The sequence below is a fragment of the Myotis davidii genome, unplaced genomic scaffold, assembly GCF_000327345.1.
Source record: "Myotis davidii unplaced genomic scaffold, ASM32734v1 scaffold135, whole genome shotgun sequence".
Taxonomy (NCBI): domain Eukaryota; kingdom Metazoa; phylum Chordata; class Mammalia; order Chiroptera; family Vespertilionidae; genus Myotis; species Myotis davidii.
The window spans coordinates 5,019,875-5,039,896 of NW_006289813.1; the positions used below are offsets into that span (position 1 = coordinate 5,019,875).

General features: G+C 37.9%; 1 protein-coding gene and 1 pseudogene across 6 annotated transcripts in view; both read right to left on the bottom strand.

Annotated features, from left to right (window-relative positions):
* Positions 1-20,022, bottom strand: part of KIF2A (kinesin heavy chain member 2A) — a 34,647-nt gene that overhangs the window by 12,873 nt on the left and 1,752 nt on the right. For 2 of the 6 annotated variants that reach the window (XM_006762428.2, XM_006762427.2), the window contains exons 3-15: positions 18,767-18,821; positions 17,385-17,507; positions 16,796-16,896; positions 12,844-12,939; positions 11,420-11,474; positions 10,914-11,076; positions 7,099-7,189; positions 6,901-6,964; positions 4,392-4,483; positions 3,915-4,057; positions 3,368-3,572; positions 2,510-2,620; positions 644-711 (exon numbers count right to left, since the gene is read on the bottom strand). In XM_006762428.2, the coding sequence (XP_006762491.1) occupies positions 644-711; positions 2,510-2,620; positions 3,368-3,572; positions 3,915-4,057; positions 4,392-4,483; positions 6,901-6,964; positions 7,099-7,189; positions 10,914-11,076; positions 11,420-11,474; positions 12,844-12,939; positions 16,796-16,896; positions 17,385-17,507; positions 18,767-18,821 (1,367 nt within the window). Of the gene's footprint in view, positions 1-643; positions 712-2,509; positions 2,621-3,367; positions 3,573-3,914; positions 4,058-4,391; positions 4,484-6,900; positions 6,965-7,098; positions 7,190-10,913; positions 11,077-11,419; positions 11,475-12,843; positions 12,940-16,795; positions 16,915-17,384; positions 17,508-18,766; positions 18,822-20,022 lie in introns of all 6 variants that reach the window. The other 4 variants (XM_015563075.1, XM_006762426.2, XM_015563074.1 and 1 more) reach the window with 3 other exon arrangements.
* On the bottom strand, positions 15,519-15,953 carry LOC102760239 (annotated as a pseudogene).

The window sequence follows — 20,022 nt, forward strand, 5'->3', positions numbered from 1 at the left end:
AACAAGTGCAAGGGGAATAATTTATGGAACAAAAATAAATATGCCCATCATAATCCAAAATTCCAAGGGCATTTCACGATTATAAGAAATAATATTTTAGTAGTCTATAATGCTTTTTTTGTCATTTCATCTATAAATATTGTTACCTAAAGTTTGTAACACTACTGATATTAATAAAATGTAACCCGTATAAGACACCAGAAAGAACTATGCTATCATTACTTACTTTAAACTCTATATTCCCTGTGTACATATAACATTTAATATTATCAGAAATAATTTTCAGCATATAGCAAAACAATTTAAGAAATACATATTAGCCCCTGGTAGAGTTTTAACACACTAGAAATTATTTGCATGATTCATATGTAGAAAAATATGAAATCTAACTTGGTTAAATGAAAAAACATGATTGTGTTCTAGCATAGTAAGACCAATTCTACTAAAAATATAAATCTCTCCCTAAATTATACAACATATTTCCAATTATTTTGATACCTTGACAAAATGATTCTAAGTATCATGCAAAATTTTTTTTGAAAATTGAAAAAAATGTAATAAGCTTTACACTATCAGATATTAAGTCAAATCATATGCTGCTCTATTTCCCTCAAATTTCAAAATGGATAATCATTTCTCATACCTATTTGCATATCTTAATGTATTAAGAGTATTTTCACAGGATGCCATTCCTGGAGAGATTGTGGCAATCTATGGGGGAAAAATGCAAAGGTAAATAAGATGTTATAAATGATGAAGACAATGATACTAAAATACAGGGTGGGGCAAATGTAGGTTTACAGTTGTGAGTATATGAAACTGTTTATTCTTGTACTATTATTTATTACTGGAGGCCCAGTGCACGAAATTCATGAACTCGGGAAGGGGAAAGGGCCCTCAGCCCAGCCTGTGCCCTCTTGCAGGAGGCCCATGGGGAGCTGGCCTAAGCTGGCAGTTGGGCATCCTTAGTGCTGCTGTGGAAATAGGAGAGGCTCCCACCACTGCCACTGTGCTCACCAGCCATGAGCCTGACTTCTGGCTGAGCAGCGCTCCCCGTGGGAGTACACTGACCACCAGGAGGCAGCTCCTGCATTGAGCGTCTGCCCGCTGGTGGTCAGTGCACATCATAGAGACCGGTCATTCTGCTGTTTGGTCAATTTGCATATTAGCCTTTTATTATATAGGATTGTATTATTTTTCATACTAACTGTAAACTTACATTTGCCTCACCCTGAATGTATGTATTAATAATATGTGAACTCCAAGATTACTTGCTATCTTATGCCCACAATCAGATAATAATTATAAACTCTTTTCAAAATATAAACAGGTCTCTGGATGCACCAGAAAGTGATCAAAACCAGGTAGAAAATGGAGGTCAACACCTAGAAGAAGGGAATAACATTGAATGACTTCCCCATTACCCCTCTTTCATAGCTTTATTGCCTAAGAACAAGCCCTGCTGTTGTCACACAGGACAACTAAAACTTCATTAGAAACTCAGAGTTAAGAAACTAAAAAACAAAAGTTAGGAGGTGGGGATCATAGCTGCTGGAAAGTGAAGCTTGTCCCAGAAGAGACAGCTACAGAGGGAGAAACTCAAATTATGCATATAAACTGCCCAGTCACTTTGGAAAGCTTATTTATAACCAAAATTTGTTAAGATCTCTGGCTGACTCCTAACCTAGGTATGCACAATGCTGACTCCAACCACATAGTCGAGTCTAAAAGAGGTAAACAGAGATTTTAATTTTAGTTGCTGCCCACAGCAGGGGAGACAAGAGTTTAGAGTAACTTCAGCTAAGTTAATTTCCTGCTATACAACAACAAAATAATCAATAATTTTGAGAGCAGTATAACAGAATCCAGAGTGTTTATAAGATATTCAACCATAATAAAAATTACATAATCCAAAATTACTAGAATATGAATAAAAAATGTAACCCATACTCAAGGAAAATAGAACTCAATGGAGACCAACCTCAAGAAGACTCAAATATTAGAATTGTAGAATGCATTATAACTTCACTATAATCCTCTCTATCAACCTATCAGGGACCACATCTTAAGTATCCTATCCCTCTCACAACAGAAGGGTTTAAATGATTGTCATTGGTGTATATTATAATTTTTCCACAGATATAATTGTTCATTCGATATTAAAATAAAAGAAATAGCCCTGGCCAATGTAGCTAGTTGGTTAGAGAATCGGCCTGTGGGTTTGATTTCTGGTCAAGGACACAGGTACCTGAGATGCAAGTTTAATCCCCAACCCGGGTCAGGGCATGTGAGGCAAACAACCAATAGATATGTCTCTCTCACATCAATATTTCTCTCTCCCTCTCTCTCTCTTTTCCTCCTGCCTCCTATCTAGCCCCTTCCTTCCATTTTACTCGCTCTAAAGATCAATGGGAAAAATATCCTCAAGCGAGAATTAACAAAAATAAAACAGAACAAGAAAACCAAATGAATGAATAAAAAAATAATCAAAATAAACCCATAAACTTACCATACAGGTACGAGAGTTTTCGCCTATGAATGAATCTCTTAACACCTGAGTGAGCTTACTTGCTCGGAAAGGAGTATGAGGTTTATTTCTACCTAAGGCTCTGATGCACTCCTGAAAATTAAGAAAGCAAGTTTCAGAGATTAGGTTTCTTATAAAGAGTATTTACCTTAATACGTTTAGAAGCTCTCTTACTATAATTCTAATATTTAAGGTCTGATCAGCTTTGAAAATGCTACTAACAGGTTTACAGCATGGTAAAGATGTTGCCATAAATCCTAATTCAAGTTTGTGAAATAATAAAACTACAAAAACAACCAATGGACTGTTATTTCAAAAAGTTATTCTGGAGACTATGACTAGTGTTTAGAAGTGACAAGAAGTAACATTATCTATAAAAAAAAACTTTTAAAGTGACACTCCAAGAGAAAAAACACAATGCTTTCTTGTAGTTTTGCTGATCTTTGCTTTCTTAGTCAAGAAAGAGCTACGTATAATACTGGCCTAACTTTTGGAAAGCAATTCCACATTTTTCTGAGAAACTATTTCTTCATTCAGTTTTGTGAGTCCTTGCCCAATTCCACGAAAATATGACTGATTAGGGCCCTTTGGAATCTCTCCAAGAAGCTTTGGGATTGGCCAGCCAACAACAGATGTTTTATGCATCCTAATAGTAAGTAATAATGGGTGTAAAGACAATTTCTGGGTATAATATAAATCTGTATCTGCAAATATAAAACGAAATTTTAATAACCTCTCCTACTTATTATTAGACAAAACAAGTACTACTGTTTTATAGCTGAGTAAATATAATTAAAATAAAAAGTAAAAGACTTTCACAATTAAATACATTTTATTTACCTTGAGTGCTAAAAGGCTTTTATTAATTTCAGCACCTTCAAGCCTAGTTTGCCTATCTGCACTGGAAGTATCAGCTCCTCTTTCATTTCCAGCCAAATCGATGAGAGAAAATTTGCCATGTAGTTTTCCTTTCCTTCTAAGTATAATCTGAAACACTGCATGGCTCCGAGATGAATGTGCATTTGCAGATGTTTGCCCGGATGTTCTACAATTTGATTGAGGACATGTGATACATAAATACTTTATATTCAAACCACAGTATTTTCATTAAAAACAAAACAAAAACAACTATCCAGTTTTCATCATTTATTACAGAGGAGGCATTGTGAATTAACAACATTTGAACAATTTAATCTGGCATACTTCTAGTATGTTATCTATAGAATAGACATCACTCAGTTACATATATAACAAAAGTTTTTGTGAATAATGATTTTTACTTCTAGGATGCACTGAATAACATCCTTGCTTTGTTTTTGTTATAGCTAAATTATATAAAACTGATTATAAAATTAAGTTTCCCTTTCTTAATTAAAATAAGATTTACCTGCAACTGTTACCTATGTCAATGAGTTTCAGTACATCTTCAACACATTTGACCTCCCGTTCCTGTAATCCTACCACTTGAACCTGCTGTTTTCCATCTTCTAGCACTCTTAATTTTGTTTTCCTGTTTAGCAAGTCGAACACCTAAAAAAAATTTTTTCAAGTTGAAAACTAACTTTAAAGAATCAGCTCTATAAAAATTAGTCATTCAAAGTCTGAAAACCATTTCAGAAAATAAAATGCTCAATATTTGAGTTGAAAAGTTTCAAAGGGAATTAAAAGAAATCTCAACAAAATTCTAACATAATATTCCAATCCAAATACACATAAAAGTGATGTGGTAGCAATGGTTGCACAATGTAAAATATACATGCCATTGAATTTGTATACTTAAATATGGTTAAAATAAAAAATTTAATGTTATGCATAATTTAATCACAATTTAAAAAACAAATTTTTTTTTTAAGTTTCCACTTACCTTTCCACTATAAATTTCAAAAAAGGTTGCATAAACTTGAAGTTCTAACTTCTTATAGTTTGGCTTCTTTAGCATTAAAAAGACATCTCGAGCTATTAAAAATTTCATATGAAGAAAATTTGTTAAGATGCAACAAATATTATTTTTAAAAAGCATTTCAAATTTTCTATTTTTAGAGGTACCAGTTAATCTTTACTTACAATAATAATATCAATAATAAAAATGAAGACCAAAGTAAACATCACTGTTACAAAAGATAGTTGTAATTGTTTTATTTTTACACTTAAGGTTTAGATGTCACTCTCCTTCATCCTATCTAATAAAAGAGAAACATGGTAATTAGCCGTACATCCGCTAGCCTTCCCATTGGCTAATCAGGGCGATATGCAAATTAACTGCCAGCCAAGATGGCGGCCGGCAGCCAGGCAGCTTGAAGCGAACATGAGGCTTGCTTGCTTCAGTGACAGAGGCCCCCACCGTTCTCCGCTGCCGCTGCCGGCCTCTGAGCTTGCAGTTTGAAACATTGTTACAAATATAGAAGCTAAACAAAACCCCAGAAACCTGCTTTCAGCCAGCTGGGATCTCAGAGCTGGAGTTGAAACAGTATTTCGATTATAGAACCCAAACAAACCAGATACCTGCTTTCAGCAGCCGAGGCCTAAGAGCTGGAGCAAGCCTCAGAGCTAAAGCTGGCCCAGAATAAAAAAGAAAACAGAAAAATAGGAGCGGTTGGGAGCTTCAGTCACCCACCAGCCTGAAAACAGCCCTCAGCCCCTCACCCAGACTGGCCAGGCACGCCAGTGGGGACCCCCACCCTGAAGGATGTGTGACCAGCTACAAACAGCCATCAGCCCCTCATCCAGGCTGGCCAGGCCCCCCAGTAGGGACCCCCCCCCGGATCCAGGACCCCCTTCAGGGCAAACCAGCCGGCCCCCACCCGTGCACCAGGCCTCTAATCCTATATAGTAAAAGGGTAATATGCCTCCCAGCACCAGGATCAGCGGAGCCGCAAGGCCTCCCGGCATTGGGATCAGCATGACAGGGGGCAGCGCCCCAACCTCACTGGCCCTGCATCTCTGTGTGACGGGGTAGAGCCATACCTCCCCATCGGTCCTGCCCTGAGAGTGACAGTGGCGGCCCCCCAACCCCCTCATCAGCCCTGCTCTGTGGGTGAGAGAGGACGGCGCCCCAACTGCCCCCCATGGGGCCTGCTCTGTGTGTGCAATGGGGGGGCTCCCCAAGCCCCTGATTGTCCTGTGGCTCTGTGTGTGACAGGCTGCGGTACCCCAACTCCCCTGTTGGCCCTACTCTGTGAGTGACGGGGGGAGCTCCTCCACCCCCTGTTTGGCCCTGCTCTGTGCATGACAGGGGGCAGCGCCCCAACCCCCTCACTGGCCCTGCTCTCTGTGTGACGGGGTAGAGCCATACCTCCCCATCGGTCCTGCCCTGAGAGTGACAGTGGCGGCCCCCCAACCCCCTCATCAGCCCTGCTCTGTGGGTGAGAGAGGACGGCGCCCCAACTGCCCCCCATGGGGCCTGCTCTGTGTGTGATAGCGTGCGGCGCCCCAACCCCCTGATCAGCCCTGTTCTGTGTGTGACATGGTGCGGCACCCCAAACCTCGCCCACGGGCCCTGCTCTGTGTGTGACGGGATAGAGCCATAACCTCCCCATCGGCCCTGCCCTAAGTGTGACAGTGGCGGTGCCCCAACCCCTGATCGGCCCTGCTCTGTGGGTGATAGAGGGCGACGCCCCAACCCCCCACCCCTCAACCATGGGCCCTGCTCTGTGTGTGACGGGTAGAGCCATAACTTCCCCATCGGCCCTGCCCTGAGTGTGACAGGGTGCAGCACCCCAACCCCCTGATCCGGCCTGCTCTGTGTGTGACAGGGGGTGGTGCCCCCACTCCCCTATCCGCCCTACTCTGTGAGTAACAGGGGGGAGCTCCTCAACCCCCTGATGGGCCCTGCTCTGTGTGTGACAGGGGGGAGCTCCCAACCCCCTGATGGGCCCTGCTCTGTGTGTGACAGGGGGGGCTCCCCAAACTCCTGATTGACACTGCTCTGTGCGTGACAGGGGACGGGGTCCCAGACTGCGAGAGGGCACAGGCTAGGCTGAGGCCCCTTAACCCCCCGAGTGCACAAATTTTTGTGCACCAGGCCTCTAGTTATTTAATAAAAGGACACTATCCTTATAAAGTTGTTCTCATAACCATTTCAAATGGAAGCTTTTCAGAAATCATTATTTAACAACAAATAGTAAGCTCCAACAATGTGACAGATTATAATGATATAAATATAACCAAGATTTCTTCCCCAAATGCAGAGTTCTTTCAAGAAGTCTGATAACCTAAAATTGACATAATACACAGTAAATATAGTATTACAGTTACCCTTTAATTCCTGGACAATATGTCCAAGTCTTATTTCAAAGCCACTTGAATAATATTCAAGAAGAATATTAGAAATGATACGCAAAAACAAACAAAATAACCCCACAAAACATATTTACCTGCTAGTGCATAAATTCCTTTAGAACAATCTTGGTTTTTTCCTGAAAAGTCACCTCCCATAGTCTATATGTTAAAAAGAAAGTAAAGAATAACAGACATTATTCAGGAATGAATCTTAAGAATTTAGATCTAAGTATTAAGCTACAAGAAAAATAAACTAGCTTCATACCAGGATGCTACTATAATAAATTACTTACATGAGTTTTTCCACTTCCAGTCTGGCCATAAGCAAAGCATGTAGCCATTCCCCTTTCGAATATAGTTTCCACTAGTGGTCTAGCTGTAAACCTTAAAAATAATATGCACCAGTCAGAATGTGCATTCAATATTTAAATTAAGCAAAGAAGAAATAAAAGTAATATAGTCTTAATGTATACCAGGATTTTCAACAAATAAACTAGGCCACAATTGAGTCTAATTGATTTGTTTAAAAATTTAAATAACTATACCCTACTATTGCTTAAGGCTCTTTAAAGAATAATTTCAAGCAATCCTATATAATAAAAGTATAATATGCAGATCGACCAAAAGGCAGAACGACCGGTCGGCGGGGGGGCGAGGCAGGTGAGCAGGCAGTGCCAGGCCAGCCAAGGCTCATACAGCGGGCAGACGGAGGGGACAGCGATTTGGCGGGGAGGGCAGTGGCGACCAGCAGCGACGCAGGGGAGATTGGGAGTGGGCAGGGCCGGCCACTCACTGGCTGGTACCATCTCCTGATTAGCCCGCCTGGTTGCCTCCTGTAGAGGCAGTCAGATATCACCTGAGGGCTCCTGGACTGCAAGAGTGCGCAGGCTGCGCTGCCCCTGAGTGCACGAATTTTAGTGCACGGGGCCTCTAGTTCCATAATAAATAATGATCACAATAATGATGGACAATAAAATCTAATGGTAACTGAGCTATATATATAGAAGACCATAGGAAAGTTTAAAAAAATAACAAAAGATGGTAACATTAGCTGGATAACTAAAACATACAGGGTTGCTTTGTTTTTTGTTATATACCAGGTGGGGCAAAAGTAGGTTTACATACAAAGAAGTTGTGAGTACACGAAACACAGAGTTATTCTTATACTAGACGCCTGGTGCACAGATTCGTGCACTGGTGGGGACCCTCAGCCTGGCCTGCAGGGATTGGCTGAAACCGGCAGTCCTACATCCCCCAAGGGATGTAGTAGTGTGTGAAGTGGCAGGCGGTCGGGGAGGAGCCTAGGCCCAGGCCAGGCGCTGCGCCATTAACTGCTCATCTCAGCCCTGCTGCACCTGCCGCTGCCTCCGCTTGGTAGGCTCGCTGCCACTGTGCTGTGGTCTCCCTGTGCCTGTCCTAGGGCGATACCAGTGGATGTGGCTGTGGGCTCATGGCATCAGTCCCAATGCCAATGTTGGTCCTGATCCGGATTGGGGGATGAGGGGAAGAAGTGCGCAGGGGGAATGTTCACAGGAGAAGCTTGCGCCACTGCAGCTGTGCTCGCCAGCCGTGAGCCCAGTGAGCCCAGCGTCTGGCGGCAGCCAGTCAGCTGAGCGGTGCTCCCGCTGTGGGAGCGCACTGACCACCAGGGAGCATCTGCCCCCTGGTGGTCAATGTGTGTCATAGTGACTGGTTGAACAGTCACTTAGGCTTTTATATATAGCAATTATCTTAGACAATCTAAACAAGCAGAAAAATAATATTTCATTGAATGTGGACAAGTAAAAAGAAATTATGCTTATAAGACATTAAGTTTTAAGTTGATAGTCTTCATTCAAGAAAAGGATGCTAGTCTGGCCTGCATGGCTCAGTGTTGAGAGCGTTGACCTATGAACCAGGAGGTCATGGTTCAATCCCCATTCAGGGCATATGCCCTGGTTGAGGGCTTGATCCCCATTGTGGGTTGTGCAGGAGGCAGCCAATCAATGATTCTCTCTCATTGATGTTTCCATCTCTCTCTCCCTCTTTCTTCTCGCCTCTGAAATCAATAAAAATATATTAAAATTAAAAAAGGATGCCAAAACATTATGATATGGATTTTTCAAACCTTTGAGTATAATCACCACCAGAGTTAAAATTAAAAGGTAGGAAGGTCAAGAAATATTTTATCGAGCAGAGCACTAAAAGGTCTAAGAGCACTAAAAGGTATAATAGAAAACAAATATACTTTTTATGTAGACTTCAAAATAATATATATAAAATTCTATATACAACTCTGATGTTTTTAATTAATTTTTTAAAACTATTTTTTATTTTTGACAGTATTACAGATGAACCCCTCCACTCCCTTCCCTCCTTAGTCCCACTGATATATTTTTCTTAAAGGCACAACTGGAGAACATACAAAAGGAGCAGGAAAAGTTCTAGAAATGAGCCTGATTAGACAAGAAAAGATCTAACTCCTCAATCCATAAAGTTAAGGTTAAGAGAAAGGGAGTAGAATTAATATTGGTAGTTAAGAAGCATAAATACAGCCGAAACCGGTTTGGCTCAGTGGATAGAGCGTCGGCCTGCGGACTGAGGGGTCCCAGGTTCGATTCCGGTCAGGGGCATGTACCTGGGTTGCGGGCATATCCCCAGTGGGAGATGTGCAGGAGGCAGCTGATGGATGTTTCTCTGTCATTGATGTTTCTAGCTCTCTATCTCTCTCCCTTCCTCTCTGTAAAAAATCAATAAAATATATTAAAAAAAAAAAGAAAGATAAATACAGGTGAAAACAGAGAATGTTTAGTAAACCTGGCATATACAAAAACATCTTTATTTATAATGGTTTCTTGAAAATGACTATAAAAGGCAAACAGACATATTTTATAGGCAGGAATGGAAGAAGAGAGAAAGGGGGAAGTAGACTCTATTCTCAGAAAAGGTAAAAAATATACAGTTTATAATTGTTAATTGTTGACAGTATTACAGATGTACCCCAGAATTAAAAAAAAAATTCTGTCTAGTATTCACATGTCCTTTAATTTTGTCCTCTTTCTTTACAACTAAACTTCCAGTTTGCCAGCTTAAGACCAATGGAGTTGGTTTCAACACTATATCATTTATAACATCTTCAATTCTTAAGACACTTAATAATTTTTAAAAAATATATTAATTCATTGATTTTGAGAGAAAGAAAGGGGAGAAGGAGGAAGGGAAATTTTAATATTTTATTGATTTCAGAGAGGAAGGGAGAGGGAGAGAGAGATAGAAACATCAATTGTTTTTCCACTTAATTTATGAAATCATTGGTTGCTTCTTGTATGTGCCTTGACAGGGGATCAAACCTGCAACCTTAATGTTTTGGGATGATGCTCTAGCCAACTGAGCTAACTGGCCAGAACAACTCTTTAATTTTCTGTTTGTAATCATATTTATAAAGTAAAAGGTCACTGAAAATAGCATTAAAATAAATTGTTAGTTTGAAATAACAAAGCTGCTAAACCAACCCGTTACAATAATTAGAGGTGAATGTTTACAAAGCCTATATGAAAATCCAAATTTGGCATAAAAGTTTGAGATATCAATATATTATATATTAAATTTGAGCTGCTTATAAGTTGAATATGTTAACATACAAGAATTTCATGTATTAAAACTATCCCAAAGCTTAAAGACGATAGAAATTAGATAAATGCAAGTAGATTTACAGCACATTTTCCCCGTGAAGTGGTGGTACAAGCTAAATATTTAGACAAATTAGACTAGTTGTATAATAAATATTTCAAATTTCTTTATAGTATAGAAATTAAAAAAAAAGTCCTCTAATTACTTCCCATTCTCAGAGGTACAAAAATGTCAACATTTTTTATAAATTTCCTATCCATATACATGTGTGATATGCATATAAGTTAATCAGTAATGGAAGCTATGGTTTGGAGAAGCACTAAAAGAGACCAAGTGTTAATAGTTATTGCAATGTTTATTACATATTCTTCTTTGTTTAAACTCAGAATACAAAAGAATGTAACAACTCTGGAGAGATATACCAAGATCAATATGTTTCAGGGTAATAATAAGCACATGATGTGAGAACAAAATTCTAATTTAAAACAAATCTACCTACCTGTAAACCATTTCATTAGGAGCTGAGTCATCAAAGGCATAATCAAAACGAAATGTTTGGTTTTCTAGGTACCGTGTTAAATCTACCTTTTGTTTTGGTTCATGTACCATCACAACATCTTTACTAGGGATTGTGATTACGTCAAGATCTTTCATTTGAGTTTCTAAAAGAACAAATGAAAATCAATGCCCAGAAACTTTACAGAATTTGCATTAATGTACAAAAAGGTAATGAGTTCGTCAAATATAAGTAGTGAGTTCTTATCCCACTCAATAAGACAGAATATTTCAATAACAAAGTAAAAAAATCAAGATTTCTTAAAGCAAGAACCAGAAATGACAACATTTCATACAGTAGTAACAAATCAATAGATTAATCATAGAAATCTGCAGAAAGGTTATATACAAATAAAATAATTTACACTGAACTGTCCCCAACCAATTTGATTTTCTGCTATTACAAACAGGATAAAATCAACCTTTAGTACAACTCAATAAACATCATACCTTTTTTATTGAGTGGTCGTTTCCTTACACAGACACATATCCTATGTTCATCAATCTAGAAAGAAAATATTATATTTCAGTGATTATCAGTGTTATGTAAAACAATGAAGTCAATTTACAACATTTTCTTCAGAGATTTTGGAAATTTATGTATGGCATAAATAGGATAAGCTTTAAAAAACCCCACAAATTAACTCGCACACATTTTAATGGAGACTCCCTTATTTTTTCTGTTGTATGGTAAATCATTAATAACCTTGTAGAGCATTAAGTTCATGTTAAGAAACTGTCTTATTAACTTTAAGATGTGCTATATAAAACAAAAGCAAGTGGTGTATTTTCAGGAAGATTATAGGGAAACTTGTTGGAAAAGATAACTATATAGAGAAGAAACATGATTCCCAGATTATTGAGCAAAATAATTTGAATATGCCAATTCTTACACATAAATACTTTTCATAAAATTTATGTTCCTAATACTGGCCTTTTAAAAATAAATACTATAATGCAGTGATTAGCAAAGTATGGCCTGCAGGTTTAATCCAGTCTACTACCTCCTTTTGTAATGTTTTACTATAACAGTCATACCCATTCATTTATGTTGTCTATGGCTGCTTTCATACTACAAAAGCAGAATTGAGTAGTTGTGACAAATACCATATCATATGGTTCATAAAGCCAAAAATATTTGCCATCAGGCCCTTTTCACAAAAAAGTTTGCTAATCCCTTTCTTAAAGTAAGAGCTCAGAGACAGGAAGTTACACAAAGGTAAGGGTAGCAAGGAGGGGTACCCACAGGGAGAGGTACCCAAATATATGGGATGTAAATGTTATGAACAACTATTAAATCCTATAAAATACACCTGCTGGACACAAATGTATTCTGTGTACCCAATACTACATTCTGTATATGCTAGGTCAGATGGATTATTTTTCATAAGTACCAATTACAAAAACATTCCCTGTCCAATAAATTCTTATTCTTCAATAGGAAATGAATTGAGTAATAAGACAGAATACTTTTTGAGCACTAAATTTCTGGTCTATTGCAGTCCTCAACAACCATCACTTATAAAACCAAAATAACATTAAAATAAGTTGGACAGTGGGATCTATAGCACAAGCCAAAGAGGAAATAAAGGAAATTGGGTGTTCAGACATAAGTCCTCTAATTATTGTTCTGTCCTACCAAAGACAGGGAAGGCTTTGCTTTGAAATGGACATCTCTGTGGGAAGCATGTCTGATACAATCAATTATGGAAGAGAGGCATAAATGTGGATGATTTCTTGATTTTTCTTAAAATGTAGGAAATGGGCACATAAGAAAGGAAAATTTATCTAGTAAATACAATATTTAGTTGGAATCAAACATGTTTTTATTTGAGTACAGAGTTCCAGAGCAATGATTTACAAAAAAATCTTACAGGATCTGCTGTTGTTAATGGTCTATAATCCAAACTTCCTCTAAAATCTCTGATCATACACATAATTTCATAATTTGGGTTTGTAGCATCAACATCCTATAAGAAGACAAAGAGAATCATCATTTATTATAATTACAGTAATATAGCATTTGTTGCATTGGTGCTATAGTTTGAAAATTAAAATTAAACTAACAGATTATGTCACTTGCCCTAGCTGAGCTCAGACTCAAACTGAAGACATGATATACTTTCGTTTCAGTTATGACTAATCATATGCTTAGGAATGACTTTTAAATTAAAAATACAATTTTGTAGGTCTACACATATTGTTAATTCTAAACCAAACATTCCTTATTAAAGCCACCCTTGACATAATTCAAAAATTCACCTGCTTTACATATATCTTAATTATTCTTAGAAAATGGAGCAAAAGAGAAATAGTACTCATCTCTAGAAAAGCTGAAATTCTAGAAATATTCATTTAATCAGATTCTTCTTCCCAATTCTTAATCCAGTGATGCAGCAAAATAGAGATATGGATTCATTTAAGTTAATTTTCTATTTTTGCTGGCTCTCTTTATAAAAACAACAACAAAAAACTAAGGCAAAGTAAAACACTTCCAAATCAATAGGATATAGAATTTAAAGAAATAAAAAGCCAAGATAATTTTTAAAATCTTTAATATTCAAATTATTGGATACTGATTGCTATGGAGGAGAGACTGCTTTATGATACAACCACTTCCTGACCTTGCCTGACTGCTGCTGTCCCTCCTGCTAGATTCAAATAGATCTTGCTAGACATAGGCCAGAAGAATGATGCTTCCCTTAAATCCTCTCAGAAACTGACTTCTCCCCTATGCTCCAGGCACGCTGCCCTGGGGAAGTATGTAAGGCATTTCCCCCTCACCTGGGGCAAGTTACATCCCAGGACCCCTATCCATCCAGCCCTGTCCTATATAACACCTTAGCGCCTGCCACATGATGGATATCCATGTCTTCTTGCCACCAACTAAGGCCACCTCACATACATGTGAATTCCCTTAATAAAGGCTTTTTCAGAAAAGTATGTATTTTCACTAATTTCAGAGAGGATGGGGGAGGGAGAGGGAGAGAGAAACATCAGTGAGGAGAGAGAATCATTGATTGGCTGCCTCCTACACGCCTCACACTGGGGATGGAGCCTGCAACCCCCATGGCCTATGCTCTAACTGGGGATCGAACCATGACCTCCTGGTTCATAGGTTGACACTCAACCACTGAGCAACATGACCAGGCAATAAACTCTTTATATAATGATGGATTGGCAGCCTCTCTTTCTTTCGTTACTCAGCCCTGGAGAAAAACTTAACAACTGCAATTTACAATTTCGCTTCAAAACTGAGGACATTCAGATTAACATATAAATAGCAATCTACACTAATAAAAGAGAAATATGTAAATTGGCCATCACTCTGCTACACCACCAACCAATCATGGTGAGTATGCAAATTAACTCAACAAAGATGGCGGCAGCCACAGAGCTGGAGCGAGCAGGAGGCTTGGGTTGCTCCCGGCGATGGAGAAAGCCAAGCTTCCGCCTGCCCTAGCTGCCGCTGAAGGAGTGGCTGGGAGCCTGCGTCAGGGGCAACCCAGGCTTCCAGCCGGCCCTGGCCTCCACTCAAGGAGGGGCTGGAAAGAAAAAAAAGGAGGGGCTGGGAGCCTGGGTTGCTGGGGGGCATGGTCAGCCTGACAATGACCCTCAGCCCCTTACCCAGGTTGGCCATGCCCCCATGGCCCTCTGGGGGGCATGACCAGCCTGCAAACAGCCATCAGTCCTTCACCCAGGCTGGCCAGGCGCCCCAGCAGGAACCCCCAGCCTGAAGCAGATGTGGCCAGCTTGAAAACAGCCCTCAGCTCCTCACCCAGGCTGGCCATGCCCCCCCAGTGGGTACCCTCACCTCATGGGGGTGTGGTTGGCCTGCAAACCACCACAGGCTCCTCGCCCAGGCCGCCCCACACCCCAAGGCAACCCCTCACCCTGATCCGGGACGCCCTTCAGGGCAAACCAGCCAGCCCTCACCTGCGCACCAGGCCTCTATACTAATAAAAGGGTATTATGATAATTAGACTCGGAGACCTTCCAGGAGACCTTCCGGACGTTCTTCTGGACAAAGCCATGGTGGTGGGGCCGACGAAGAGGTGGTTAGAGGCCAGTGAGAGGGATGTCCGACTGCCGGTTTTGGCCCAATTCCTGTAAACCGGCAGTAGGACATCCTTCGAGGGGTCCCAGATTGAAGAGGGTGCAGGCCAGGCTGAGGAACACCCACCCCCTGTGCACAAATTTCGTGCACTGGGCCACTAGTAGTTAATAATAGCCTCTCCCAGCCATGAGTAATAAATTATTGAACATTCTCAGAAATCACATTTTTTCAAACAACATATACAGATTTGCTTGGAATATAATTAAACTTAAAAACTGTTAATGAAACTTACTCCTAGGAAATAATATTAACCAGCTATGTCAATTGAGAAGTACTATGTAAAGTGCAAAGTAAGATACCACAAAGCTATGTGAAAATATTATGAAGTACCCACAGGAGACACCAGGTGGCATCTGTGCTAAGTATCAGTAGATCTAGTCCTCCCGCCCCCCAATCAACAAATAATTTTTTGGAATAAGAATAAAAGAATATTTGACAGTTGTTGAAATGTATGTTACTTCTGATACTGATCAGTTATACAACTTATCTAGGACATATGACCAGATAAATTTTACATTTCTTCAGGACTGGGGTTTTTCCAGGACTTCAAATTTGGAGTCTGGGAACATATTCATGTTTACCTACCATACATTTGCTTAAGCTTAAAAAGCTCCCTCTCCATGTCTTGCTGATACTCTGGATCAGCATCAACAGCCCCTCCAGATGACTGTCGCTTAATTTTGTATTCTCTAATCTTGTCCATGAAGAGTTTCTGTACAGGACCAAGTTCCTTATTAAATGCCACTGCTGTAACACCAATATTCCTCCTCAAATGGACTGAGATTGCAGACCGAATGACAGAAGAGAACCTGAAGAGCCTCTGAAGAATCATTGTGACTGTTACTTGCACTCAGCCCTGAGCTGCCAGAGCCCAGATCTAGCTCTTTTGTGTACTATTTATTTCAAAACCCAACTGGTCATTCTCAGATCACCTTCAGATAGAAGCTGATTTACTCAGGGTGAACATTATGCTGGTTCTACAATTCCCAATCATAACATCTTTATGAGTAAAAATTGTTTTCAAATGCCCTTAAGGGCACTTGAAAATACTACTAAAAAAAAAATCCTGGTGTTTTATGACAGGAAACAAGTTCTGAGTATATCATATAAGCACAAGGGAGGAGTTTTACGTATAATAACAGAATTTTTAATGTGAGAGACTTGTAAAGAGTTAAAAGATCAGTTCTCTATGCAATTTTTCCAATGCTAATAAAGTTTTGCTACCGGTAACACAAGAGGGGCACAACACAGTAACACTCTCAATATCTAGTAAAAATCAAAACACAAGAAATTTCCCCACTTTCAATGTGTTATGTTGACCTTATTATTGACCATGGAAAAATAATAATAAAATTTATAATGTAATCATGTGCTTTAACTGAATGTTCTTCCAAATGTAGTTTTAGGTATTTTTAAAAAGTCAAAATCCTATTATTCTTATATTAGAATTCTGTAACACAATAGCTTATTAAAAATGGAATAAACTTTAGGACTAACACATAATCACTAAAATGTGATAAGTACATGTAGTAAAATCTGTTATAACTTATTTTCACAAGAGTTTATATTATTCCTCAATATCAATTTAAAGAAATATACTGAAATCTTTAAATGAACGCCTCAACTACCTTTTCCTAAGTCACTCACTTTCACTGACACAGTCTGACCTTCAGTTGGTACATACACAAAATATGTTTCAGGTTACAAACCTGGGCTCTTTTTTCTCTAAGTTCTTGTTGTTGTAGTCTCCTTTTCTCTCGTTTTTCTTGTAATTTTTCTACTTCTTTCACACAATTAGATTTTCTACGTGCTGAAAGAAAAAGATGAGCTGTAGAAGTATAGACTTCTTTTTAGAGTATTGTACTTATACACACAATTTTATGTGTAATTTCATCACATACTAAAATAAAAGTACACAGTGACAAGGCATGCCTTTAACAACTACATGAACTTTAGTTAATGAGCTGCTTTAACAAAACTAGGAACAGGACAATATACAAATAAGAGTCAAGAAAAATGACTCTAACGTATTGATACATGTCATCTCTTGGTTTAGAATCACAGATCTTTGAAGCAAGAAGCATAAGAATTTCTTCTATAAAGATGTTAAATTATTATCTGCCCAGAATTTAAAATTCAAAGCAACTGAAATACTTAAATTTTTTCCACAGTGGTAAAATGAAATCTGCAATCAAGTTTGCAATTAGACTGTTTACCATTTGGGGATATATAAAGATGACCAAGAGAGAATACATGTATGCCTAAAATGACTGAATCCTTGATACATGATTTACATACAAGGAGGTCCAAATTCCTTTTTTGCAGCTTGAACTGGAGATATATCTGAAACACTACCATTCTGTTGTGCAGAAGATGACTGTTCAGGAAGCTGACTAGGCCGTGCACGTGCAGAACCAACCACTGTAAGTAAAACAAAAATTTTAAATTCAGAACAGAAACTTAATAAAGGTGAACCTTGGTTAAAGGAACAGAGGTAACTGAAAAGAACTGATAACTTAAAAGTTGCATTAGCAAATTGTCAGTTTTTCTACTTATGTGCACATAAACAGAATATTTAATAATTATATTCAATAAACTGATAAGCTAAGAGGTTTTCAGCATAATATGTGCAGACTTAGGTGCCATCAATGTAGTTTTAACTATAAAACTCAATCTGAATAATTCATATAAAAACCAAAGCCAAACTTAATTTTTAATAACCATTTAAAAATATAAGTGTACAAAATATCAATTTTAAATGCATTCTCATTTTGAAAACTTCAGAACTACGGAAAGTAAAAACTTAAGTCCTTTAACCCTCCCTATATTCCAAATCCAATTATTTGCTCCTTGAATACACAAATCTTAAGCAGAGAGTTTCTTACTGTGAATGCTATAAATGTGGAAAAAAGCATTATAAATTAAATATAAGTGTTACATTTTACAAAGATATATAAATTTTCACAAGACTCAAAGGATATTGTACATAGTACAGAACTTTCCCTCTCCTTCCGATCTCTCCTCTAATACCTATGCCCATCCTTCCTCACTCATCCATACATATAGAGAAACATCACTATTAGAAAGTACCATTCTGAACTGCTGAATAGTAAATAAGAAATTAACTATGTTTTATACTTCCTGGCTGAAAATATATGGAAGACCTGCCATTAACTAAAATTTATACCTGTTCAATTTTTTTTTAAAGCCGACTCCAAAGATACCCATGACCCTTTTAGGAAGCCTGTTAGCCAAAAAATTATATAAAATGTCAAAATTTTGTGAAATTAATCAACAGACTACTTCCTCATTCCCTTCTTTGTCACAACACTACTCAAATCTGAAAAATTATTGGGTAAATTAGATGAATCAAATATTGCATATATCATGGAGTTTTGTAAATTTATAAATTTTTTATATTATCAATATTATATTAGGAAATCAAGAAAATACCAATCTTAAAATTAGCCATGTAAAGTTTAAATAAATAATAAAGTCAAGGGTAATATTTGCCTTTTTTAAAAGAACATTTCTATTAGTTTATTAGAATTTATTTGAGCCAAACAAACATGCCTGGGAGCAGGATCTCAGCAGACTAAGAACAATGCTTCAAGGGTAATATTTAGTTTTGATTTACCTTGTCAGGGCCAATAGGCAAAATTAGTAATTTTTTACTTTACCTCTATTATCTCTTGGAGGAGGGTCATTCTTAATAGAAGCCACAGTCCGTCGATTCTATAAAAGAGAAATGTTCATTTAACTTTCTCTCTTTACTCCTCATCAGTATATCATAATCAGTTTCCTTTAATTAAACAAACCTAGGCAGACATACAATAATTTAAAACTAAATGAAGAAAAACTGCAAATAATCTTCTAATGAATTATTGCTATTAATATTCAAGTTTATGAGTATTCTCTACCCCCAAAATATTCAGAAATAATGCGCCAGGTACTGCTCTATGGATTTTACATGTATTAATTCACTTAATCTTCACAACAAAATTCAACCCTATGAGTTATTATTATTGCTATTCCAGTTTCATAGACAAGGAGACTGAATAAAGAAAAGTTACATAATTTCATTCAAGGGTGCACTTTTAATCATCATGCTATCCTGTCAAAACTATGTAACACATTTCATCTTTGGATGTCAGGGGGAAATTAATGAAATACTAATTTTAGACAACTTACAGCCCATTGTTAAGCTGAAAGATCAAAATACTATGAGATGAACAGTTAGTTATACTAAAAGATTTCATAGACTTTCAAAGACTGCATAGATTAGGGAAGCAATTTTTTGGTCCTATTATTTATTTACCAAGACCTTCATTTTATTTACCTTAAAAAAAAAAAAAGATGCGAAATAATGCAGTGGTTCTCAATGCTAACTGTACATTCAAATCACATGGGTATTTTTAAAAAGGTATTAATGCTAGAGTTCTTCCTTTAGATAAAACAATCTCTTAGAGCAGGTCTAGGAATCAGTAATTTAAAAAAATTTCCAGGTGATTCTAAGGCACTGCAAATGTTGCTTATGACAGATCCAGAAGTGTCAACTATGAAGATCCTTCAGGTTGTGAAGCCAAATAAGAAAAAGTCTGTTTACAAATGGTAACTAATGACTTCTAAGCAGTGACTCTTAATATGCTGAAATCATATGAACTGAAAATCTGCCTTATGTTCATATGCATGGTTTAAAAAGCAGGTTTTGATGGTAATTGTTAAGCTTCTATGTATGTCTTCCCTGAACGAGAGTTCCAATAGGGTTAAAGCCATGTCACATTCATCTTTGTAGGTGACAAAATCAACATTGTAGAAAAATCAACAAATGCCTGTTGGGTCAAACACAAAAAACTGTAGATTCAACAACTTTTAAGGACCACCTAGTTTAATAAGAGTTGTATTTTGACCCAAAATTTTAACAGTGAGAAATTTC